This window comes from Doryrhamphus excisus, linkage group LG17, assembly GCF_037039965.1.
Source record: "Doryrhamphus excisus strain RoL-2023G ecotype Guam linkage group LG17, RoL_Dexc_Guam_v1.1, whole genome shotgun sequence".
Classification (NCBI taxonomy): Eukaryota; Metazoa; Chordata; class Actinopteri; order Syngnathiformes; family Syngnathidae; genus Doryrhamphus; species Doryrhamphus excisus.
The window spans coordinates 2,378,662-2,401,278 of NC_136373.1; the positions used below are offsets into that span (position 1 = coordinate 2,378,662).

The 22,617-nt window shown below is 41.2% G+C and overlaps 6 protein-coding genes across 9 annotated transcripts; 4 read left to right on the forward strand and 2 right to left on the reverse strand.

Annotated features, from left to right (window-relative positions):
* The first annotated feature begins 210 nt into the window (after positions 1–210).
* Positions 211–2,602, forward strand: LOC131137687 (uncharacterized). The gene is made up of 3 exons (XM_058085921.2): positions 211–326; positions 1,008–1,085; positions 1,212–2,602. The coding sequence occupies exon 3, from the start codon at positions 1,262–1,264 to the stop codon at positions 2,453–2,455; it is 1,194 nt and encodes a 397-aa protein (XP_057941904.2). The 5' UTR covers positions 211–326; positions 1,008–1,085; positions 1,212–1,261; the 3' UTR covers positions 2,456–2,602.
* Positions 2,603–3,467: 865 nt separating this feature from the next.
* On the forward strand, positions 3,468–5,159 carry LOC144894379 (uncharacterized). The gene is made up of 3 exons (XM_078797777.1): positions 3,468–3,936; positions 4,406–4,508; positions 4,750–5,159. The coding sequence occupies exons 1-3, from the start codon at positions 3,559–3,561 to the stop codon at positions 4,983–4,985; spliced, it is 717 nt and encodes a 238-aa protein (XP_078653903.1). The 5' UTR covers positions 3,468–3,558; the 3' UTR covers positions 4,986–5,159.
* A 4-nt stretch (positions 5,160–5,163) lies between these two features.
* On the forward strand, positions 5,164–9,193 carry LOC131137703 (uncharacterized). 3 transcript variants are annotated; one of them, XM_058085947.2, is made up of 4 exons: positions 5,164–5,239; positions 5,309–5,388; positions 6,816–6,881; positions 7,425–9,193. In XM_058085947.2, the coding sequence occupies exon 4, from the start codon at positions 7,472–7,474 to the stop codon at positions 8,522–8,524; it is 1,053 nt and encodes a 350-aa protein (XP_057941930.2). In that variant the 5' UTR covers positions 5,164–5,239; positions 5,309–5,388; positions 6,816–6,881; positions 7,425–7,471; the 3' UTR covers positions 8,525–9,193. The 3 variants fall into 3 exon arrangements, with proteins under 3 accessions (XP_057941930.2, XP_078653896.1, XP_057941932.2); XM_078797770.1 differs by lacking the exon at positions 6,816–6,881; XM_058085949.2 differs by lacking the exons at positions 5,164–5,239; positions 5,309–5,388; positions 6,816–6,881 and adding an exon at positions 6,462–6,517.
* Positions 9,194–9,378: 185 nt separating this feature from the next.
* LOC131137700 (uncharacterized) lies at positions 9,379–14,099 on the forward strand. Of its 2 annotated transcripts, XM_078797767.1 has the most exons (3): positions 9,379–9,808; positions 9,897–9,960; positions 10,063–11,468. In XM_078797767.1, exon 3 carries the CDS (start codon positions 10,110–10,112, stop codon positions 11,292–11,294), a length of 1,185 nt encoding a protein of 394 aa, XP_078653893.1. In that variant the 5' UTR covers positions 9,379–9,808; positions 9,897–9,960; positions 10,063–10,109; the 3' UTR covers positions 11,295–11,468. The 2 variants fall into 2 exon arrangements, with proteins under 2 accessions (XP_078653893.1, XP_057941907.2); XM_058085924.2 differs by lacking the exons at positions 9,379–9,808; positions 9,897–9,960; positions 10,063–11,468 and adding exons at positions 11,720–11,769; positions 12,458–14,099.
* A 2,605-nt stretch (positions 14,100–16,704) lies between these two features.
* Positions 16,705–19,737, reverse strand: LOC131137709 (uncharacterized). The gene is made up of 2 exons (XM_058085961.2): positions 19,332–19,737; positions 16,705–18,729 (listed from the first exon to the last, which is right to left on the reverse strand). The coding sequence occupies exon 2, from the start codon at positions 18,699–18,701 to the stop codon at positions 17,730–17,732; it is 972 nt and encodes a 323-aa protein (XP_057941944.2). The 5' UTR covers positions 18,702–18,729; positions 19,332–19,737; the 3' UTR covers positions 16,705–17,729.
* A 316-nt stretch (positions 19,738–20,053) lies between these two features.
* On the reverse strand, positions 20,054–22,400 carry LOC131137696 (uncharacterized). Its single transcript, XM_058085935.2, has 2 exons — positions 21,938–22,400; positions 20,054–21,370 (listed from the first exon to the last, which is right to left on the reverse strand). The coding sequence occupies exons 1-2, from the start codon at positions 22,131–22,133 to the stop codon at positions 20,310–20,312; spliced, it is 1,257 nt and encodes a 418-aa protein (XP_057941918.2). The 5' UTR covers positions 22,134–22,400; the 3' UTR covers positions 20,054–20,309.
* Between the last annotated feature and the right edge of the window lie 217 nt (positions 22,401–22,617).

Below are 22,617 nucleotides of genomic sequence, written 5' to 3' on the forward strand. Positions count from 1 at the left end.
AAATAAAGCTTTATTCAAACTCCCGCTCTTCTGTGCTTTAATGTCAATTTAAATTTGTAAGTGAATGAGATTCGTTCAAACATTAGAGGTTGATTCGTAATTACGTAAATATTGCTGAATTTTATGGTATAAATTGAAGGTAACGATCATACATTTCTTAATACAGTCCAGTTGATAAGTGATCGGTTGATTTTACTGTTCATTCATGCGCATACAGGCACAGGCACATTACAGGGCAGCTCGGGGTCCTTCGTAGGATCACAGAGCCATCCGGGGTTTTGTTGCTAACCAGATCGCCTGTGTTGGTCTGCTATTTGTGATAAAAGGTGGGTTAGGTTTCATTCTTACTCTCTGGTGTTCAAGCTTTACATGATTTGGTTAGCACTAATCATGGAAAGCTTTTCTCCTTGATGATTCATTTTTTATTTTTTATGTAATCCAATATCCGTCGTATGGAGATCAACGGCACGTGTTTTGGATCGGAACTAGCATGACCAGATAGATTTCAATTCTCGTGTGTTTATGTTAACTCATATTTGTCTTTTTTTGCTGTTGTTGTATTGTTGAATTCGTACATTGTTACATGCAGGGGCGTATTTAGTCCATGGTGGGCCCGAGGCAAACAAAGGAATTGGGGCCCGGCCACATCCTTTGTCCTGCACTAACTAAAGTTTTATTGTCACCGGTTTTCCCAAAGTATCCTTAAAAGTAGCACTTAGTGACGTCATTCTAAGAGAAATATCAGAATTCCTTAGATTCTAAGATGTTTCTTTGGAATGTTTACGTGCTACAAAGCGGCTTAGACCTAAAGAGAGCTCTAAGGCGGCCAAATGTTAGGAGTCGGCGCCGAAGAATGGCACTAACAGACAAGATGGCGGAGAGACGATAAAGAGATAAGAAGACGATATCATGTGTAATATACTTTTTGTCATTTCCGATGAATTTTTAAGGTAATTCTGGATATTTGACTTTTGCAAAGTTGTGACTAAAACAATCTCCTTCTGGAGGCTTTTGCAGAACTCGCAAGGAACGTCACAACAAGAACTTTGTCAACAAGTGGAGACTGCTCCGGCTTCGCAACTTGTGTAAGTGTTAAACAGGTGTTTACATGTGTAGCAATGCACAATGTGCTAATAAGTAATAAGTAAGTATTTTTGCATTTAATTAAACGGTTGAACTTCTCTAAAATATGTCTTTGTCCTGTCCTGCAGACGTCAGTGAAGAACATCTTCCCCCTGAGCAGCAGCTGAGGAACTCCAGGATGGAACACATTAAAAAGGAAGAGGAAGATGTGGATCCACAACCGCTTGTCATTAAAGAGGAAGCGGGGGTGTCACAACCCCCCGTCATTAAAGAGGAAGCGGGGGTGTCACAACCCCCCGTCATTAAAGAGGAAGCGGGGGTGTCACAACCCCTCATCATTAAAGAGGAAGAGGGGGTGTCACAGCCCCCCGTCATTAAGGAGGAAGAGGAGGATCACAGCATCAGTCCGGAGCAGTCACATTTGATGGAACACACCAAAATACACATCGTAGAGAAACCTTTTCCTTGCACGGTGTGTAATAAAAGGTTCTCTCGGCGGACAGATTTGAACTCTCACACAGTAATACACAGTGTCGAGAGACCTTTTCCTTGCACCTTGTGTGGGAAAAGATTTAAACGAAAAAGGGATTTAGAAATACACAGCAGAACCCACACTGGAGAGAAACCTTTTCTCTGCATGCTGTGTGGGAAAAGCTTCTCTCATCGGTTGCATTTCAACGAACACACAAGAATACACACTGGAGAGAAACCTTTCCCTTGCACATTGTGTGGGAAAACATTTAAACGAAAAAGCGACTTAGATATACACACAAGAACACACACTGGAGAGAAACCTTTTTCCTGCGCCGTGTGTGGTAAAGGTTTCGCACAGAACATAACTTTAATAAGACACGCGAGACTACACACCGGAGAGGAACCTTTTCCTTGCACCGTGTGTGGGAGAGGATTTAATCGAAAAAGTGCTTTAGAAATACACACAAGAACACACACTGGAGAGAAACCCTTTTCCTGCGCTCTGTGCGGTAAAAGTTTCACGATGAACGTATCTTTAAAAAGACACACAAGAACACACACTGGAGAGAAACCTTTTCCTTGCACGGTGTGCGGGAAAAGATTCTTTTATCAGTCACATTTGAAAGAACACTCAGCAATACACACCAAAGAGAAACCCTTTCCTTGCACGGTGTGTGGGAGAGGATTTCATCGAAAAGTCGACTTAAAAATACACACAAGAAGACACACCGGAGAGAAACCTTTTTCTTGCTCGGTGTGTGGTCAAAGTTTCTCACAGAACATAACTTTAATAAGACACATGAGAAGACACACTGGAGAGAAACCTTTTTCCTGCTCACTTTGTGGCAAAAGTTTCTCACGGAAGGTATGTTTAACAAAACACAAGAACGAACACTAGAGAAAAAAATGAATGGATGTCCCATCACCTTCATATTGATGGTATTACTGTTGTTGTAGGAGGTTCTCGAGGCATAATTGTACATATGAAATAATAACACTTAATGCAGTTATTTGTGATTAAAGTGATGAAGTCTCTCCACTGATACCGGACTCCATATTTACTGCTGGCGGGTGCAGTTCCACTTATTGATTTCTCGGTCATCAGGCAGCCCAGATGGAGGCCTGTCAATATCAGCTCTTGATTGGACTGGTGGCTGCTCTAAATATGTCAAATTTAGCAACCTTGTAACACGACACACTGTACTGCTGGGGGGTCTTTGGGAAGACTGGCAAGCAGTTTCTAAAATGACACCAACTAGAATCACTACTTAATGGTAATAATGGTATCTCAACAACTTTACGTTGACAGATCACGTACGTTAAACCACAATAACAGAACCCATTACTGCATCCATGTATGTAATGGAATGGCTACAGGATGTAGTCCTTTCATTACAAGGATCCAGGATAATTTTCCACCTATTTATACCACACCTCCTCACTGAAATTACAATTTCTGTCCCCTACTTGATCAGAGTTGCTCTCAGAAAGTTCCTTTATCATTCCTTAACAAATTCTTCGCAAATATTTTTTATTTGTAGTTATTTAAACTATATTAGGAAAGCAGGAAGTGAACAAATGTAACAGTTACTGATTGTAAAAGTACCAGATGGAAGGGTAGGAGTTCTTCCTACTCCTTTTGGGCATGTGGAACTGGGAACTGATTATGCGATGCATGTTCAAATGAAATAAAACCATTACCATTTAATATTTTTAAATTAGAAATTTTACTTTTTTATTTCTACTTTCTTCTAAAAAATCATCGCAGTGATTTTTTTAAAAGTTAGGAGCTTTCTGAGAAGCTTTGTGCATACGAGCACAGGCACCTTACTGGGCAGCTAAGGGCCTTTCGTAGGATCAACAGAGCCATCCGGGTATTTGCTGATTAAAGGGGTCTTTTGCAGAATACGGAAGTGACGTCGCAGTCAGTTTCCAGTGTTTTCATTTCGTGGTGACACTTTTTTTGTTGAATTTCTGTTGTTATAAATATTTGTTGCTATTATGCCCGAGCGTTGCGTGGCGGGCTTTTGTTCGAACACTCGAGCGGACGGAGTTAGCTTGTTCACCTTTCCTAAAGACCCAATTCGCCGCAGCAAATGGACCAGGCAAGTGCAAAGAACCCGAGCAAAATGGATGCCGTCAAACTCGTCGGTATTGTGCTCGGCACACTTCGAGGACACTTGTTTTGATGCTAGTCCTCAGTTGAAGGAAAGTTTAGGACTGGGTGTGTATTGGCGGAGAGTTCTTCTACCGTCAGCTGTCCCGACTATTTTTCCTCCACCCAGACCGGGTGCGAGTCAAAACGCCGGGACCGACGTAGACGGCAGTACGAAAAAACCCAGGAGACGTTCCACAGTGGACAAGCGTGCCAAGCTGACAGTAAGTGTTTTTGTCTTATGTCATATTTTAGTGCTAGCATACATGCTTACCAGTCATCAGTTTTACCTACCTACCTATTATTATTATTTTTTTGCACTTTTCTGACCTATAAATGTAATTGCAATGTTGTATTCTCATGTTTCTCATGGAATAGGTGAAGATTCTGTAAGATCTAGAAAGCTTTCTCCATCGAAGTCCACAACTCAATGAGCATAACAAGTACCCTTCAATCACAGTCTGCATATATCTCTCCTGTTTATTATTATTTATGCTCAAGGAACGGTGCTCAAGTGGTTAGCGAGCAGACCTCACAGCTAGAAGACCAGGGTTCAATTCCACCCTCGGCCATCTCTGTGTGGAGTTTGCATGTTCTCCTCAGTAAATGAATGAATGAATGAATGAACTGCTTATTATGTAAGTGTTGATCATCACAGTCAGTCAATGTTGTTCACCTGTTTACTCAAAACAGCCTCAAGATGCACACTGGGACACGGCAACCCAGGTTGCAGCACAAAGTCGGCCACCCTCAAGGACCGTTTCGACTCAGTATCGGCGAAGAGGTCCCTGTAAAGGTACAGCTGTCATTCTCGAAGAAATTCTTCATGTAAAAAAATGGATAAACGACAATGTAGCATCCACATCCAGAGCCAATTGTCCGAGTCTCCCAGGGTTTAGATTGGCTGTCAGATGGGGGGGGGGGGGGGGGGGATTTGGGAATATCTAAGTAGTTCACCAGTGTAGATTTGTATGCATGTTTCAAATCAACTGCAGAAAAAGTTGTCTAACGCATGTCTCTGTTTTCTTGTGGTGAAGAACATCTTCCCCCTCAGCAGCAGTCGAGGAACTCCATGATGGAGGACATTAAAAAGGAAGAGGAGGATGTGGATCCACAACCCCTTGTCATTAAAGACAAAGAAGAGGGAGCACCACAGCCACTCTACATTAAAGAGGAAGAGGAGGATCACAGCATCAGCCAGGAAGGAGAGCATCTTGAAGGACTGGAGGAGTTCCCGGTGATTGTCATCAGCGTGAAGAGTGAAGATCATTAAGGTTCGAGTGAGGAGACGAGACAGTGGCAGAGCATTCCAGCAGCAGCTCTACACGAAGGGGAGTCACGCTGTCCTGACGCTAAACTTTCAAACTGTGACTGTGAAGTACTACACCGTAGTACTTAGTATAGTAGTTTCACAGTTGATATATATGTTATGTGTTTCATGCTAATGTCGACTCGGGATCGTCACGGAAACGTTACCAATCAGGGGAACCTTTTGTGTGTGACACTCTTACCTGAAAAGACATGAGGGTGAGGATTGTATTTTTTCTAATGTTGAGCGAGTGTACAAATCTAAGCGTCCATTCTATTGTGGTTCAGGAAGTACCGGACCAGAGTGGGAGACAACTTTCTCAAACCAAAGAGGAGCACGTCAGCAAATGGACGCTGTTTTCATGAAGGTTAGTTTCATTCTTACTCTAACATGTTCATAATTTTTCTACTTGTTCGTTGACATTACTCATAAAAAGCCTTTCTCGTTCAAGGTCCACTTTGTGCTCCACATACCCATCCGTTACGGTATCGAAAGTCGCGGGATGTGAGAGATAATTTTCAAGTCTCTTTTGTGTTTATATAGCCGCCAAATACTCCACTTCAAGATTACTTTGTCGTAAAATATAGTACATTTACAATAAATACATAAAATGAAAACATCAGACACAGTCAGCGCTGTTAGTCCGCAAGGAAAAATAGGTCCCTATTTTGAGGATCCGGTGTCCAGGGTTCTTTCATACCCTGATTTAAATGTAAAGATAATATATGATCGTCTGCAATATTTCCCCTTTTAAACAATACAGTGTCAATCAATCAATCAATCAAACTTTATTTGTAGAGCACTTTTCATACATAGAATGCAGCACAAAGTGCTTTACATTTTTAAAAAAAAATCATCAAAAGTCAATCGATGAAATAATTTTGAATTTAAAATGGAAAAAATCTAAGATGTTATATAGTTGTAAAAACATCAATATTTTGAATAAATATGGAACTGAATTTTGAGCACCTGTATGTGCATAAACTGCTCTTTACTATTAAAAGTATTGTCATTATGCTCAAAAGCAGCATTGTTATGTTTATGAAATTATACTTCTCTAATGTGGGAATAACAGCACTTTTAAAATACTCAAGTTGTGCTAACTGACATTAAGATGAAATGTTTGCAGTTTGTTTCATGTATCAAATATATAACTTGTCTTCTTTTAGATCGACAATTGTATATTCTATTAATATGAACGATATGCTTGTTTTTGATATCGTGCTTAAAACAAATATTGACATATCGTCCAGGCCCAATTTCAACTAATTCAGTTTCGTGTGTCTTTTACATCAGGCACCTTGCTGAGCAGCTAGGGGTCCTTCATAGACGCTTATAAACATGACTCGTGTATATATTTCTGTTCATTAACACTACTCATAAAAACCTTTTCATTCCATATCATTTTTCAATTTCCTTAAATGTTAAATTAGCAAAAATGACATTAAAAGTTCACTCATTTCCGGAAGTGACGTAGTCGGAGTAGAAGCAATCAGGTAAGTCAACATAACGGCGTACAAGACAATGGAAGTTCACAGTGATTAGCAAATATTTGAGCGATAGTTTTCGAGGTGGAGGAAACATTTGGAGATGAAATAGAGAACTTGCAGAACGAGGACTTCCGCCTTGTGTGCCCGCCCGGGATTATAACGGAAATGTTTCGAGTTAGCACACGTTGCAGGGGGACGTTTTGATTGTGACACTCCCTCCCGAAGAGAGACGATGTTGATGATTGTATCTGTTTTAATGTCGAGCGAGTGTACGGATCTAACCGGAGCACTCCTTGTGGTCCAGGGAGTAACGGACGAGAGCGGAAAACGAGCGACAAAGTCAACTAAGGGACGCTTGTGTTGCACGGAGGTTGGTTTCATTCTTACGTTCGCATGTTTATAAGCATTTCTCTGTCCCGAAGTGCAGCTGTTGTATCTTTAACCACTTATAAATTTGGGGGGAAAAGAGACGCCTTTTGGTTTGACTACCGCAATGCAAGGCGGCGGCCATTTTGAATACAATGCGTCAGTGCTATTACTCCGCAAGGAAAAATAGATCCATACGCGTAAAGGGAATACATTATAGTTGTAATGCCGGTCAGGTACTGTTCTAATATGTGTTATTTTGAGATATCTTTATTGAAAATAGAAATTTTAATGAAAAAACAGCAATATTTTTATATTTTATATGTGAATTTTGAGCACCTGTTTGTGCTTGCTTTCAAAAGTTACATTTTTAAGGACATAAACCTCAGTTTGTGTGTGGATGGGAGGCTAAAACGCATAGAAAATGTGTTTTTAAAAATATATATAAGATAAGTACAAAATGTGACGTACTTCAACTTGTATGCATGTTTGAAATAAACTCAACTAAAAGTTCTAAAGTTGGTCTTTGTCCTCTTGTATCCTGCAGACATCCGTGAAGAACATCTTCCCCCTGAGCAGCAGGAGTGGAACTCCATGATGGAACAGAAGGAACCACAGCCTCCTGATATTAAAGAGGAAGCAGAGGAGCCACAGCACGCCCACATTAAACAGGAAGCGCAGGAGCCACGGCACCCTCGCATTAAAGAGGAAGAGGAGGTGATTGAGGTTGCTGTGAAGAGTGAAGATGACGACGACGACGAAGGTCAAGGTGAGGAGATGCGAGAGGCGGAGCTTCTAAGCAGCAGCCCAAATCAACACACGACAACAGAAGCTGATGGAGACCGCCGTGGAGACCACTTAGCTCCACTATCGGATCACGACGACACAACGTCAGGCTCTCCCGACACCGATGATGGAGACTCTGAAGCTGATATGACGCGTCACGCCGACAACGCGCGCTGGAAATGCTGTCAATGTGACAAAACCTTTGCTCACAAGAGAAATCTTTCAAAGCACATGAGAGATGCAGGAGAGAAACATTTCACCTGCTCAGTTTGTGGCGCAAGGTTCTCCGTGCAGTCAAATCTGAAACAACACACAAGTATACACACAGGAGAGAAACCGTTTCTTTGCGCTGTGTGTGATAAAAGATTCTCACGAGCACATTATTTAAAAAAACACACAAGACGACACACTGGAAAGAAACCTTTTCCTTGCACAGTGTGCGGGAAAACATTTTCGGAAAACGGTGGTTTAAAAACACACACAAGAATACACACCGGAGAGAAACCTTTTCCTTGCATGCTGTGCGGTAAAAGATTCTCTCAGCCGTCACATTTGAAAAACCACACAAAAACACACGCTGCAGAGAAACCATTTCCTTGTACGGTGTGCTGTAAAAGATTCTCTCAAATATCTTATTTAAAAAAGCACACAAAAATACATACCGGAGAGAAACCTTTTCCTTGCACGGCGTGTGGGAAAAGATTCCTTCAAAAATGTGATTTAGAAAGACACGCAAGAGTACACACCGGAGAGAAACGTTTTTCCTGTGCAGTTTGTGGTAAAAGTTTCTCTCAGAAGATATCTTTGACGGTGCACGCAAGAACTTGTGAACGATTTGAAAGGACGTCGTCCATCAAGTAAAAAACAAAGCATCACTATGGAGGACTAATCAAAACTTCTATAGATGTAGGCCTCCTTAAACCTTGTGTTTCTTCAGGCAATCATGCAACACTTGATGTTGATGTTGAGATCAGGGATCTGTGAAGACCAAGACGCTACTTCCACGACTGAAGATAGTTCTTAATGGGGTCATTGTCCTTGTCCAAATAAATGTTTGACCAATCATACGCACTTCAGATGGTACCGCACAATGAGCAGTGAGGACGCCATTAGCCCTGACCAAATCTTCAACTCCATTTGCAGAATGACAGCCCCAAACTGGCAAGGAGCCCCCACCATCCTCCACAGTTCATGAATGTGCCGCCACCCAGGCTTTCAGCCAACAAGCTGCATGTTCTTGCATAGTTGAGTCTTTGGGTCTTGTTTCTAGCTACAACTCATCCACAAAGACCACTTCTGGACAGAATTCTCCTGACAGTAGATGGGTGTCATTGTTTTCTTGGTTTACAACATGTTTTTCACACTTGCTTTAAACTTTGGCACAATGCTCTGTGTGTGTATGTTTATTTTGGATGATGCAACCGTAAGTTATTGTCATTTCTTAATGACCTAAGCCAGTTTATTTTTAGGGTGCCATTTCTGCTGTCACATTTGCTAGCTTGCAATGCTCCGTCTAATTTAAATAAATACCCGTGGCTAATATAGCAAGTTTTTTGTTTCCATATGAAGTCAAAATCGTGAATGTTGAAAGTCGTAGACTACAGGTGGTAAAGTCCCTAATTAGCCATTTATATTTTGCGCAGGCACTATTCAGGGTGGTCTTCGTGTTTATTTGATGTCAGGCAGCTTTCTGGGCAGCTCGGGGTTCTTCGTAGGACCAGGGCAACACAACTGAACATAAAATGCATTTTTTAAATATTAAACGTTTTATTATTAAATCCAAACCTATACATAATTGGTAATGACATATAAGAGGAGCCGAAAGAGCCGTCTCTTTTTAGTGAACCGAGCCAAAGGAGCCGGCTCTCTAAAAAGAGACGGAATTTCCATCGCAGCAGCGAGCTCGCGAGGTTTGCTAGCTGCTACAAAAGCGACGCGGAGTTAGCAACACATCGCTAAGCAGAGACCAAGTATGAGTATAAAGTGTTGTGATTGTATCAAAGTGTGTAAATCAGCCTCCTGAATGAGGATATTGAAATAGTAGTGAACGAACGAATACTGAATACGGGGAGGAAATTTCTCGAGCAAAAGGAGAACGACTGGACGCTGTTTTCAAGACGCCGGAAGTTGTGTTACACAGAGCAGGTTAGTTTCATTGTTACTCTTTACAAGATCTCCCATTTGTTCATGAACGCGATTACCCGAGTCCGATAACCATGAGATGGCTTTTCAGAAGAATAAACATCTTTAAAGGCCTGCTGGAGGTCAGTTGGAGGAATCCTGACATCCTGACTGCTGTGAGGGACACTAATGAGACATTGTTAGAACATATGCTTGTGCAGGACAATGCATCAAATGACTTTTCTGAAACATGTCTTTGTCCTTCATGTGTCCTACAGACGTCAGTGAAGATCTTCCCCCTGAAGGGCAGCAGTGGAAGTCTGGGATGAAGCAGGAGGAGCCACAGTTGCCCCACATTAAAGAGGAAGACGGGGACCCACATCCCCTCCGCATCAAAGAGGAAGATGAGGAGGAGGTGGAGTTCCCAGTGATTGTTGTCACTGTGAAGACTGAAGATGATGAAGGTGAAAGTGAGGAGAAGAGACAGACGGAGCCTCCGAGTAGGACCTCAACCCAACACCCAACAGAAGCTGACGGAGACCACTATGGAGGATCACAAGCACACAACCTCCTAGCTCCGCTATCAGATAGCGACGACACAACGTCACGCTCTTCCGACACGGATGATGACGACTTGGAAGCTGATATGACACGTCACCACGGCAACACGCGCTGGAAATGCTCTCAATGTGACAAAACCTTTGGCAGCAAAAGGAAGCTGACAATACACACCAGACATCACACAGGAGAGAAACCTTTCATCTGCTCAGTTTGCAGTAAAGGGTTCATATCTAAGTCGAAATTGAAGCAACACATAAGAATACACACCGGAGAGAAACCTTTTCCTTGCAAAGTGTGTGGTAAGAGATTCTCCCAGCGTTCCAATTTGAAGGTACACACAAGGACACACACTGGAGAGAAAGCTTTTCCTTGCACGGTTTGTGGTATAAAATTATCACAGCGGTCACATTTGAAAGAACACACAAAAATACACACTGGGGAGAAACCCTTTCCTTGCGTGGTGTGTGGGAAACAATTCTCTCGGCGCTCAAATTTGACTAAACACACAACAATACACACTGGAGAGAAACCTTTTTCTTGCACGGTGTGCGGGAAACGATTTAATCAAAAAAGTTATTTAACAACACACGCAAGAATACACACCGGAGAGAAACCTTTTCCTTGCATGGTATGCGGGAGAAGATTTAATCAAAAAAGTGATTTAAAAACGCATACAAAAATACACACTCGGGAGAAACCGTTTCCCTGCACGGTGTGTGGGAAAAACTTTCATCAGAAGAGTGATCTAAGAACACACACCAGAATACACACCGGAGAGAAACCGTTTCCTTGCAAGGTGTGTGGGAAAAGTTTCTCTTGGAAGATATCTTTGATAGGACACACAAGAACCCACATTAAAGAAAAAAATGTTTCTTCTTCGGTGTGTAGTCAGCGAGTCCCAAAGGGTCCAACACTGACTGAACACAAACGAGTCCACACTGGGGAGTAACTTGAAAGCTCAATTGAAATAATTAAGTTCAATTACTTTATGATTTCAAGTATGATTTCCTAACTGACAATGTGATTAAATATGTATCAAATGTATCACTTTTCTTCTTTTAGACGTGAGAACTGTATATTTCACCTTTTAATAAATATACATAACAAAGTCGAGCCTCTGGGAAACACTTCTTTGGGCGGGGCTTCTGTCAACACATCTCATCCAATCGTTTATTTAGTACTATTTAGGCTCTCAAATTCAATAGTTTGCACTCCTTCTCGCAATCTCGTCTAATATCGCGTGTTTTGTGTCCAATTAAAGTCAAAATTGGGATTACATTTTAGTACGTCTCTAACTATCCGTTTCTATTCCCTGTTTCTTTTACGCCAGGCACCTTGCAGGGCAGCTCGGGGTCCTTCGCAGGACCTCAGAGTCATACGGAAGTCTGTTGTTCCTCCATGTCTGTCTGCGTTGGTGATAAAAGGTTGGTTGGATTTCATACTGACGTGTTTATAAGCTTTGTATTTGTTCATTAGTATTACTCGTTGATTCTCCGTGAAGGTCCGATTTGTTTGTATACGCGATATCGGGGCACGTGTCAGTGTTCGTGACGGAAATTCCGGTTCTTTTTAAAGAGTCGGTTGTTTTGGCTTCGCCCTAAATTGTATCTGGCTTATTTCACCCTAAAAAGGGTGTATCGGGAATAAAATGCAGTACGGAATATTAACAATTAGTTAATAAGCAGACGTAAAAGGGGAGAGGAGTACTCACGCCAACACTGCCATCTAGTGGTCACAACGAGTTATAACAGAATGTAAACATTCACATAGGTTTAATAACTTATAAAAATGACCTGACGGCTTGACTTCAACGCTGTTTACGGCAAGGCGGCGGTCATTTTGAACAGAGTGCAGCACACGGGACAGCCGGTATGACTCCGAAAGGAAAAATAGGTCCAGAATCCAGCCTCCAAGGTTCTTTCATACCCCGATTTAAATCAAAGAAGTAAATGAAGTACATGATGGTCGCTGTTGGTTCAGGAGTAGAAATAGTTAGCTTAGCCAAAGAAATACAAACTGCTGTGAGGGACGCTGATGATATACGTTGTCAGAACATGTGCTCGTGCAGGACAATGCCTCAAAAGCATGTCTATGTCTTCATATGTCCTGCAGACGTCTGTGTAGAACATCTTCCTCCTGAGCAACAGGAGTGGAACTCCAGGATGGAGCAGGATGAGCCACAGCACCCCCACATTAAAGAGGAAGAGGCGGAGCCACAGTACCTCCTCATTAAAGAGGAAGAAGAGGAGCCACAGCCCCCTCGTGTGAAAGACGAAGAGGAGGAACACAGCATCAGTCTTGAAGGACCGGAGGAGTTCTCGGTGATGAAATCTGGAGATGATGAAGGTGAAAGGGAGGAAAAGGGAGAGGCGGAGCCTCCGAGCAACAGCTCAACTCAACACACGACAACAGAAGTTGATGGACACCGCGTAGGACCACAAGCACTCTTAGCTCCTCTATCAGACACCGAGGACACGGCGTCCCAGTCTCCCGAAACGGATGATGACGACTCTGAAGTCGACGCGACACGTCACGCTGACAACACACAATGGAAATGCTCTCAATGTCACAAAACCTTTGCCAGCAAGAGCAATCTGAGAAAACACACAAGACTTCACACAGGAGAGAAACCGTTCACCTGCTCAGTTTGTGGTAAAAGCTTTGCTGACCAATCGAATTTGAAAGCACACACGATAATTCATACTGGAGAGAAACCTTTTCCTTGCACAGTGTGCGGTAAACATTTCTCTCGGAAGATAGCTTTAATAGAACACACAAGAATACACACTGGGGAGAAACCTTTTTCCTGCGCATTTTGCGGTAAAAGCTTCACTCACAAGTCAACTTTGACAGTACACAAAAGAACACACACTGGCAATAAACATTTTTCTTGCACAGTATGTGAGAAAAGTTTCTCTCGAAAGATATCTTTGACAGAACACGCTAAAACACACACACATACAAGGGAGAAACCTTTTCTTTGCACAGTGTGCGGCACAAGATTTTCTAAGCGGACTAATTTGAAACAACACACACGAATACACACCGGGGAGAAGCGTTTTTCGTGCACGGTGTGTGGTAAGAGGTGCTCTCGGCGGTCCCATTTGGAAGAGCACACCAGACTCCACAGTGGCGAGAAACCTTTTACTTGCACCGTGTGCGGTAAACGTTTCTATAAAAAAGATGATTTAAAAAGACACACAAGAATACACACTGGGGAGAAACCATTCCCTTGCACGGCTTGCGGAAAGAGGTTTTCTCGGCAGTCACTAGTGAAAGTACACGCACGAATACACACCGGTGAGAAACCTTTTTCCTGCGCAGTTTGCGGTAGAAGTTTTTCTCACAAGCAATATTTGATAGGACACACAAGAACACACACTTGAGGGAAAAAGTGTTCTCGTTCAAAGTGTGGTCAGCGACTCACAAAGAGTACAAACTGTGGAACACATAAGACTTCTTGAACGGACGCATCCAGCTGGATTTCCCAAGAACACAATCATGACCTCTGATGTTGCTAAATGATGCAATGTATGATGCAATATTTGATTGTTTGTTTCATCTTTCATTGTATTGGGAGCACATAACGGATCAATGAGGCATGTTTTTGCATAATTCTGACAAAAAGAAAGACACACACAAAACACAAAAAAATGTCTGACTATTATGGAGAAATTAAAAAAATAAAAATAAAGTATTTTTTGGAAAATTAAGCAGGGGAAAAAGTTATAAAAATGTCAAAGTGAAAACATTATGGGAATAAAGTCAAAATATGACTATATGTGGTAGGATTTCTGATTAACTGATTAATCTGATTTACTAGGGCCAGCATGTATCACAACCATCACGTCCGTTATAACATCTTAGATGTTCGGTATCTAGTTAGCTCAACTGGTAGCACTGCAGATTCATGGTGCAGGGGATCATTGTTCGATACCTGGTCAGGGCAGTTGTCATAGATGGTAATTTTACTATATTGCCAGGTCCAGCACCTATCGTAGTCATGACCTCCGTTATAACATCGTGAGCGTTCGCCAGCTGGCTAACTCCACTGGTAGCACCGTGGGTTTATGGTGCAGGGGACCGGGGTTCCAATCCCGGTCAAGGTTACTTACAAAAAATAGAGCGTTGCCTTCCCAGTTGGCGATCAATGAGGCACTTGCTAATAGGGACATGAAAGGTTGACATGGAGGATGCCTGGACGACTTGAAATTATGCCACCGAGGAGATGATGAAGATGCCGAAGAGGAGGAGACGACGACGAAAGACTCCACCCCCATAATAACAGTGCTAGGGAAAGAATGTGCCTCAGAGATCTGTCCCGCTGGAAAAGGTCAACATAAAAGATAAAGTAGGCCGTGGAGGGGCGGCGGAGGTGATGGCGGAGGGGGTGGCGGTGAAAAAAGGGGCCGGCGGATAGAGGGATGGATTAGGCAGCTGGCGTTTTTTAAAAAAAAATTAGCAAGATTTTTCATTCTTAAATTGCCATTCAAATGTGCCCCATCCATATTTATAGCAACCCTGGCCGGGATTTGAACCAAGATCACCTGCACCTTAATCTGCGGTGTTACCAGTTGAGCTAACAGGCTCACAAACACCATGATGTTATAAGGGAGGTGATGATTACGATAAGTGCTGGACCTAGAGAAATGGTAAAATCAGCAACTACAGTCAGCCCCACCGGGTATTGAACCACAATCCACTGCACCATAATCTGCTGTGCTACCAGTTGAGCTAACAGCCTCACAATCACCATGATGTTATAAGGGAGGTGATGATTACGATAGGTGCTGGACCTAGAGAAATGGTAAAATCAGCAACTACAGTCAGCCTCACCGGGTATTGAACCACAATCCACTGCACCATGAATCTGTGGTGCTACCAGCTGAGCTAGCCATCTTGCAACCACCACAATGTTATAACGGAGGTGATGATTACGATGAGTAGCATTCCTGTAGGAATGTTAAAATGAGCAACAATTACTGTCTGCCTCACCAGGTATTGAACCTCGAGTCCGTGCACCATGAAACTGTGGTGCTACCAGTTGAGCTAGTTAGTTATATTTGCTACGTTGGAACACATGCAAGAAAGCCTTGCTATACATCATGTCCAAAAAAATGCCTTACTATACATCATGTCCAAAAAATGCAAAAAAAATGCCTTACTATACATCATGTCCAAAAAAAGCCTTACTATACATCATGTCCAAAAAATGCAAAAAAAATGCCTTACTATACATCATGTCCAAAAAATGCCTTACTATACATCATGTCCAAAAAATGCAAAAAAAATGCCTTACTATACATCACGTCCAAAAAATGCAAAAAATGCCTTACTATACATCATGTCCAAAAAATGCCTTAGTATACACCATGTCCAAAAAGTGCAAAAAATGCCTTACTATACATCATGTCCAAAAAATGAAAATAAAAGCCTTACCATACATCATGTCAAAAAAATGAAAATAAAAGCCTTACTATACATCATGTCCAAAAAATGAAAATAAAAGCCTTACTATACATCATGTCCAAAAAATGCCTTACTATACATCATGTCCAAAAAACGAAAAAAATGCCTTACTATACATCATGTCCAAAAAATGAAAATAAAAGCCTTACCATACATCATGTCCAAAAAATGAAAATAAAAGCCTTACTATACATTATGTCCAAAAAATGAAAAAAATGCCTTACTATACATCATGTCCAAAAAATGCAAAAAATGCCTTACTATACATCAAGTCCAAAAAATGAAAATAAAAGCCTTACTATACATCATGTCAAAAAAATTAAAATAAAAGCCTTAATATACATCATGTCCAAAAAATGCAAAAAAAATGCCTTACTATACATCATGTCCAAAAAATGAAAAAAAGCCTTACTATACATCATGTCCAAAAAATGCAAAAAAAAATGCCTTACTATACATCATGTCCAAAAAATGAAAATAAAAGCCTTACTATACATCATGTCCAAAAAATGAAAAACAGCCTTACTATACATCATGTCCAAAAAATGCAAAAAAAATGCCTTACTATACATCATGTCCAAAAAATGCAAAAAAATGCCTTACTATACATCATGTCCAAAAAAGGCAAAAAATGCCTTACTATACATCATGTCCACCAAAATGAAAAAAAGCCTTAGTATACATCATGTCGAAAAAATGCAAAAAAATACCTTACTATACAACATGTCCAGAAAAAAATCCTCACTATACATCATGTAAAAAATGCCTTACTGTAAATTATGTCCAAAAAATGCCTTACAATACTTCATGTCCCAAAAAAATGCAAAAAAGCCTTACTATACATCATGTCCGAAAAAAAGTCTTACTATAAATCATGTCTAAAAAAAATGCCTGACTATACACCATGTCCAGAAAAAAATCCTCACTATACGTCATGTAAAAAAGGTTTCTCACCACTGTGTATTAATGTGTGTATTTTTAAATGTGATATCTTCATGAATTTTGGACCACAAACTGAGCAGGAAAATGGTTTCTCTCCAATGTGTACTCTTGTGTGGCTATTTAAATCGCTTTTTCCAGCGAATTGTTTGTAGCACATCGTGGTACAGTACACCAGCGCGCACCGGTTTGGTCGCCATGTTGGCAATGCAGATAAACTTCGACTGGTTTGATTTTTTGCCATAAAAAACACTAACAACACAGTTGGACTCTGTACATTTTAATCGACAAACACGCTGATTGACTTAGAGCTGAGGCATGCTTCAAAACAAAGAATTTTACTCATCAGGGCTGTCAAAAATAGATTTACGGACGTATAGTGTGTTATTCCTCCACAGTCACAGAGTCTATCGCTCTTTTAGAACTTTATTTTAGCCCGAACACAAAACAGCAGTGAAATTCCTACTCACAAAACACGCCTGTAGTCCTCTTGGGAAGACACTTCCTCATTGTCACGAGATGACCGCCACGTGCGTTCACCGACTCTCCCAAAACCACAACGTCATTGTGTGTTTATGTGCGGTCTAAATAAAGAGAAATACTAAAGAAAAACAAGTGGATATTCGTATCACTCACTAGCGTAACTCTTATCGCGGATATACAATTTGATGCATTTGTGTATGCTCGGAAATCCCATAAAATACATATAAACTAGATACCTGAATTCGAGTGAAATTACTTAGTGTCTTTGAACGCAACTCTTCATGACTGTAAAAACGTGGTTAGAGTTTCATACTGTATGTTGTGCTACTACTAGGCAAATAGTGTGCTATCTTTAGACTTTGGAGCTGTTGATACATACAAATATATATATATATATATTATTGTGATATTTATGGTATATCATCCTGGTATTAAGTTTTTGTTCATAAAACAGTCCTTTTTCTCCCCAGTGTGGATGCTTGCGTGTTAGGTCTCAAGTGTGTGTTCTTGTGTGGCTGATCCAAGACATTTCCCGAGAGAAGCTTTTGCCACAAACTGAGCAGGAGAAAGGTTTCTCTCCAGTGTGCACTCTGGCGTGTCTTTTTAAATGACCTTGACGATTGTATTCTTTCCCACAAATGGAGCAGGAAAAAGGCTTCTCTTTGGTGTGGATCATTTTGTGTCTATTTAAATGAGCCGGAAAATTGAACCCTTTACCACACACCACACAAGGAAAACGTTTATCCCCAGCGTGTGTTCTTGTGTGTGTTTTTAAACCACATTTTTGAGAGAATTGTTTACCGCAGACTACACAAGGGAAAAGTTTCCCTCCGGGGTGTATTTTTATCGCGTGTCTTTTTAAACTATTTTTATGGGAGAATCTCACCCCACACACCGTGCAAGTAAAAGCTTTCTCCCCAGTGTGTGTCCTTGCGTGGGTTTTTAGATCGCCTTGTCGAACAAATCTTTTACCGCACACTGTACAAGGAAAAGGTTTCTCTCCGGTATGAATTCTCGTGTGTGCTTTCAAGTTTGATTGGTCCGAGAATCTTTTACTGCACACCGAGCAGGTGAAAGGTTTCTCTCCAGTGTGATGTCTTAGGTGCTTCTTCAGATTTCCCTTTTGAGAAAAACATTTGTCACATTGAGAGCATTTAAAGCGTGCGTTGCCGGCTTCAGAGTCGTCGTCATCCGTGTCAGGAGAGTGTGATGTTATGTCGTCGCTATCTGATAGCGGAGCGAAGAGGCTGTGTGCTTGTGATCCCCCACAGTGGTCCGCATCGGCTTCTGTCGGAGGCTCAGCCTCTCTCTCCTCCTCATCTTCACTCTTCACAGGGACAACAATCACCGCAAACTCCTCCAGTCCTTTGAGATGCTCTCCCTCCTGACTGATGCTGTGATCTTCCTCTTCTTCTTTAATGTGGAAGACGTGTGGAACCTCATCCTCCTCTTTCATGTGCTCCATCCAGCTGCTTCTTTACCGGCCGTGGGAGCTGTAATTTATGAGAATAAAGTAAAAATCTTGAGGAAAGTCACAATTTTGCAATAAACTTGTAACATAATGAGGTGATGTCCCTTTTAGAGTTCAAATATTAAAGAAAAAATACAAAATCTGTTCATAAAGTCATTTTGGGGAAATTAGGTAGATGAAAAATGTTTACTATTGTGGGTCTAAAGTCAAAATATTATAATGTTGTTATATGATAAAGAAAAACCTTCATTTAAGAGCGTAAAGTTGAAATAATAAGGAGAATAGACGTACTGTGAGAATTGAAACAAACAAAACAAAATAAAGTTGGCATTTTTGGCAAAGTGGGGTTAAAAAATATAATATTACGGAAATAAAGTTAAACAATTACGGCAATCGAGTCATAATCCTAGAATAAAACAATTTACAGAGTTAGTGAAGAATATTCAAAGTCAGCGAAGAAGGAAAGTAGAGAAAGGGACGTGTCATTGTTTCACACGGACGTCTTGAAGTGACGGACCGGAGTTGAGAATTGAGCAACGGCGATAATAAATATAAATAATAAAGCTTTTTCAAGTCAGGAGACAAAGCCAACTAAAACAACCGGAGACCGAGAATGAAACTAACCTGCTCTGTGTAACACAGCTTGAGGCTTCTTGAAAACAACGTCCAGTAGTTGACGTCGTCGCTCTTTGTCTTTTGTTCGACAAAGTTCCTCCTCGTACTCTGCTATCCTTCTTTCACAACTTCAAGTATTTCTTCAACAATTAGTCGCTGGTTCACCAACGCTCTCGGCATTTGTACTTTGACACATTTCCACACGATCTCTTCTAAGACGAGTGTTGCTAACTTTCCGGGTGTCTTTGTGAGCAGCTAGCAAAACTTCGACGAGTTTATCTTAGCACGAATAACGCCGTCTCTCGCTGCCACGTCATCTCTTTGTCGTTCTCGTGAAATATATTTTTTAAACAATTACTCATTGCGTTTTTCTCTGAATGCTACCCGGAATATAGTTCCGAAGTTGACAGCGGGTGTGCGCATGCGTTTTGCTACGTCATCGGTTACGTCGCTCTTCTGAAGGACGTAAAGCGTTTCCTGAATTCAAGAGAGGCAAAACATCACACTTTATTAGTCACAAAATATAAATTTAGAGTGTTAGGACGATATCAATATATATATATATATCAATATCAATATATATATACATATATATACGTATATACACACACACACACACAAGCATCATATACATATATATACTAGTCTCTTGAACATTTGAATCACACTTTAACCGTGTCATTGTGAGCAATGATTGGTTGTATTCAAAGTTAAATTCAGTTCAAGCTGAATTCAAGTGTTTTGAGTGTATTTATTGCAACATGTACTTTCACATTAAGAGTTACACAGTTCCCTTGAACACCTCATTCTGTGAACAGTGCCTGGGGCGGCACTGAGATCCAGAGCTAGCTAGGTGAAATGGCATCCACCACCTTTAGATCTTGGATGCGTCCTTTAAATAAAGTTTTCAGGGTCATTTTTGTGGTTGACCACACATTTAACAAGAATCGTGTGTACTTTAAGACTTTAAATTTTTCCAATAACTGCTCAGGGAAAAGGTTTCTCTCCAGTGTGCACTCTTGCATGTATTTTTAAATATTTTTTTTGATAAAATCTTTCCTCACAAACCAAGCAAGAAAACGGTTTCTCTCCAGTGTGTAATCTTATGTGCACTTTCAGATGCGACCTGTCAGTGAATACTTTAGAACAAACCGAGCAAGGAAAGGGTTTCTCCCCAGTGTGTATTCTTGTGTGTCTTTTTAAATCATGTTTTTGAGAGAATCTTTTATCGCACACCAGGCAAGGAAAGGGTTTCTCTCCCGTGTGCGATCTTGTGTGTCTTTTTAAATCATTTTTCTGAGAGAAACTCTTATCGCAGACCAAGCAAGGGAAACATTTCTCTCCCGTGTGTGACCTTGCATGGACTTTCAAATTTGATTTCTCAATGAATGTTTTGCCACAAACTGAGCAGGAAAAGGGTTTCTCTCCTGTGTGTATTCTGGTGTGTCTATTTAAAGCAACTTTGTGTGAAAATCTTTTACCGCACACAGAGCAAGGAAAAGGTTTTTCTCCGGTGTGTATTCTTGCGTGTGATTTCAACTGTGACCTTTGAGAGAATCTTTTACAGCAAACTAAGCAGGCAAAAGGTTTCTCTCCTGTGTGAAGCCTCAGGTGTATTTTCAGATTTCCCTTCTTAACGAACGTTTTGTCACATTGAGAGCATTTCCAGCGTGTGTTGTCAGCGTGACGTGTCATGTCAGCTTCAGAATCGTCGTCATCCGTGTCGGGAGAGTGTGACGTTGAGTCGTCACTATCTGATAGCGGAGCTAAGAGGTTCAGTGCTTTTGATCCTCCTTCAGCTTCTGATGTCATGAGTTGAGTCGAGCTGCTGCTTGGACACTCCGCCTCTCTCTTCTCCTCACTGTCATCTTCAGTCTTCACTGGGACAACAATCACCGAGAATTCCTCCAGACCTTCAAGATGCTCTCCCTCCTGACTGATGCAGTGATCCTCCACCTCCTCTTTAACGTGCTGAGGCTGTGGTTCCTCCTGTTCCATCTTGTTGTCCCACTCATGCTGCTCAGGGGGAAGTTGTTCTTCACTAACATCTGCAGGACACAAGAAGGCAAAATAATTTAGAAAAGTCCAGGTCTACTGCAGCAGCATATGTTCTGACAATGTCTCTGAGGATCTCAGGACTGGCTAGATACTGCTAGCGAGCGCATGGAGTAGTACAGTTGCCTCATTGTGTGCCCTAGTAAACGAGTGGTGTCACCATTTTTGCATGTCATTCAAGTCGTGTTCCTAATGACAGTGGAGGGAATTTGGGCTGAAGTCACAGAGGAAGCAATTTTCTCAATTTTTCATGTATATAAGTTTGCATTGTTTCACTTTTAATTTGTGCACCCCTGCTTCTTACTTATCGGATGGCTGCACAAGGTTGGAAATGTTATTTTTGGCCATTAAGCATAAATGAAACTAATATATGTATATTATATGTATATATATGTATATGTACTGTAACTGTAGCGAGCACCCAATGGAATACCCTCATGTGGAGTAGTACTGCAAATTTAGCCGTGGATCAGATAAAATGCTAATAATTTAAACACACCGCAACCAAAAACACACGACTAGTGTTAATGAACAAATACAAAGAGTAAAATGAAACAAACCTGTTCTGTGTAAGACAACCCCAGTCTTCTTGAAAACAGCCTCCAGTAGTTGACGTTGTCGCTCGTTCTCCTCTTTTGTTCGAGAAATTTCCTCCTCGTACTCCGCTATCGTTCTTTCCAACACTACGAATATTTCTTCGACAGCTGCAGTTAGCCGCTGATTCACCAACAATCTCAGCATTTGGACTTTACACATTTTCAAACAATCGCAACACTTTGCACCCACACTTAGCGACTCTGCTTAGCGACGTGTTGACTTCCGGGTCTTTTTGTTAGCAGCTAGCAAGCTAAGCTAAGCTAACTCGAGAACCTTCGCTGTTCACTGAGACGAGTTGATGCTGTCATGAATAGAGCCGTCTCTCACCGTCACTTAATATTCGTGTCACTCATCTATTTTTTGTTTCACAATTATCCATTGCGTTTTTCTCCGAAGGTTACCCGGAATACTGTGCCAACATTACAACTGGTGTGCGCATGCGTCACATTGACACATTGGTACGTCATCGGTACCGACGAAACCTTTATTCATGAAATAAAATGGTTTTCTTGACTCAAAATCCACATCATAAAATGAACAAATGTTTTTTACGCTATTTTGTTGCTATGTTTTCTATACAATGGGTTTGAATTCTGTCACTGTAAGACACGCATGCGCATGCGTGCTGTTGTGTCTGAAATAC

Excerpts from the sequence above, each read along its gene's own strand:
- LOC131137687 (XM_058085921.2), top strand. The coding sequence starts at position 1,262 with ATGGAACACATTAAAAAGGAAGAGGAAGATGTGGATCCACAACCGCTT.
- LOC144894379 (XM_078797777.1), top strand. The coding sequence starts at position 3,559 with ATGCCCGAGCGTTGCGTGGCGGGCTTTTGTTCGAACACTCGAGCGGAC. Across the intron at positions 3,937-4,405 it reads ACAAGCGTGCCAAGCTGACA|CCTCAAGATGCACACTGGGA; the intron begins GTAAGTGTTTTT and ends TACTCAAAACAG. Across the intron at positions 4,509-4,749 it reads GCGAAGAGGTCCCTGTAAAG|AACATCTTCCCCCTCAGCAG; the intron begins GTACAGCTGTCA and ends CTTGTGGTGAAG.
- LOC131137703 (XM_058085947.2), top strand. The coding sequence starts at position 7,472 with ATGATGGAACAGAAGGAACCACAGCCTCCTGATATTAAAGAGGAAGCA.
- LOC131137700 (XM_058085924.2), top strand. The coding sequence starts at position 12,508 with ATGGAGCAGGATGAGCCACAGCACCCCCACATTAAAGAGGAAGAGGCG.
- LOC131137709 (XM_058085961.2), bottom strand. The coding sequence starts at position 18,701 with ATGGAGCACATGAAAGAGGAGGATGAGGTTCCACACGTCTTCCACATT.
- LOC131137696 (XM_058085935.2), bottom strand. The coding sequence starts at position 22,133 with ATGTGTAAAGTCCAAATGCTGAGATTGTTGGTGAATCAGCGGCTAACT. Across the intron at positions 21,371-21,937 it reads GGTTGTCTTACACAGAACAG|ATGTTAGTGAAGAACAACTT; the intron begins GTTTGTTTCATT and ends TGTGTCCTGCAG.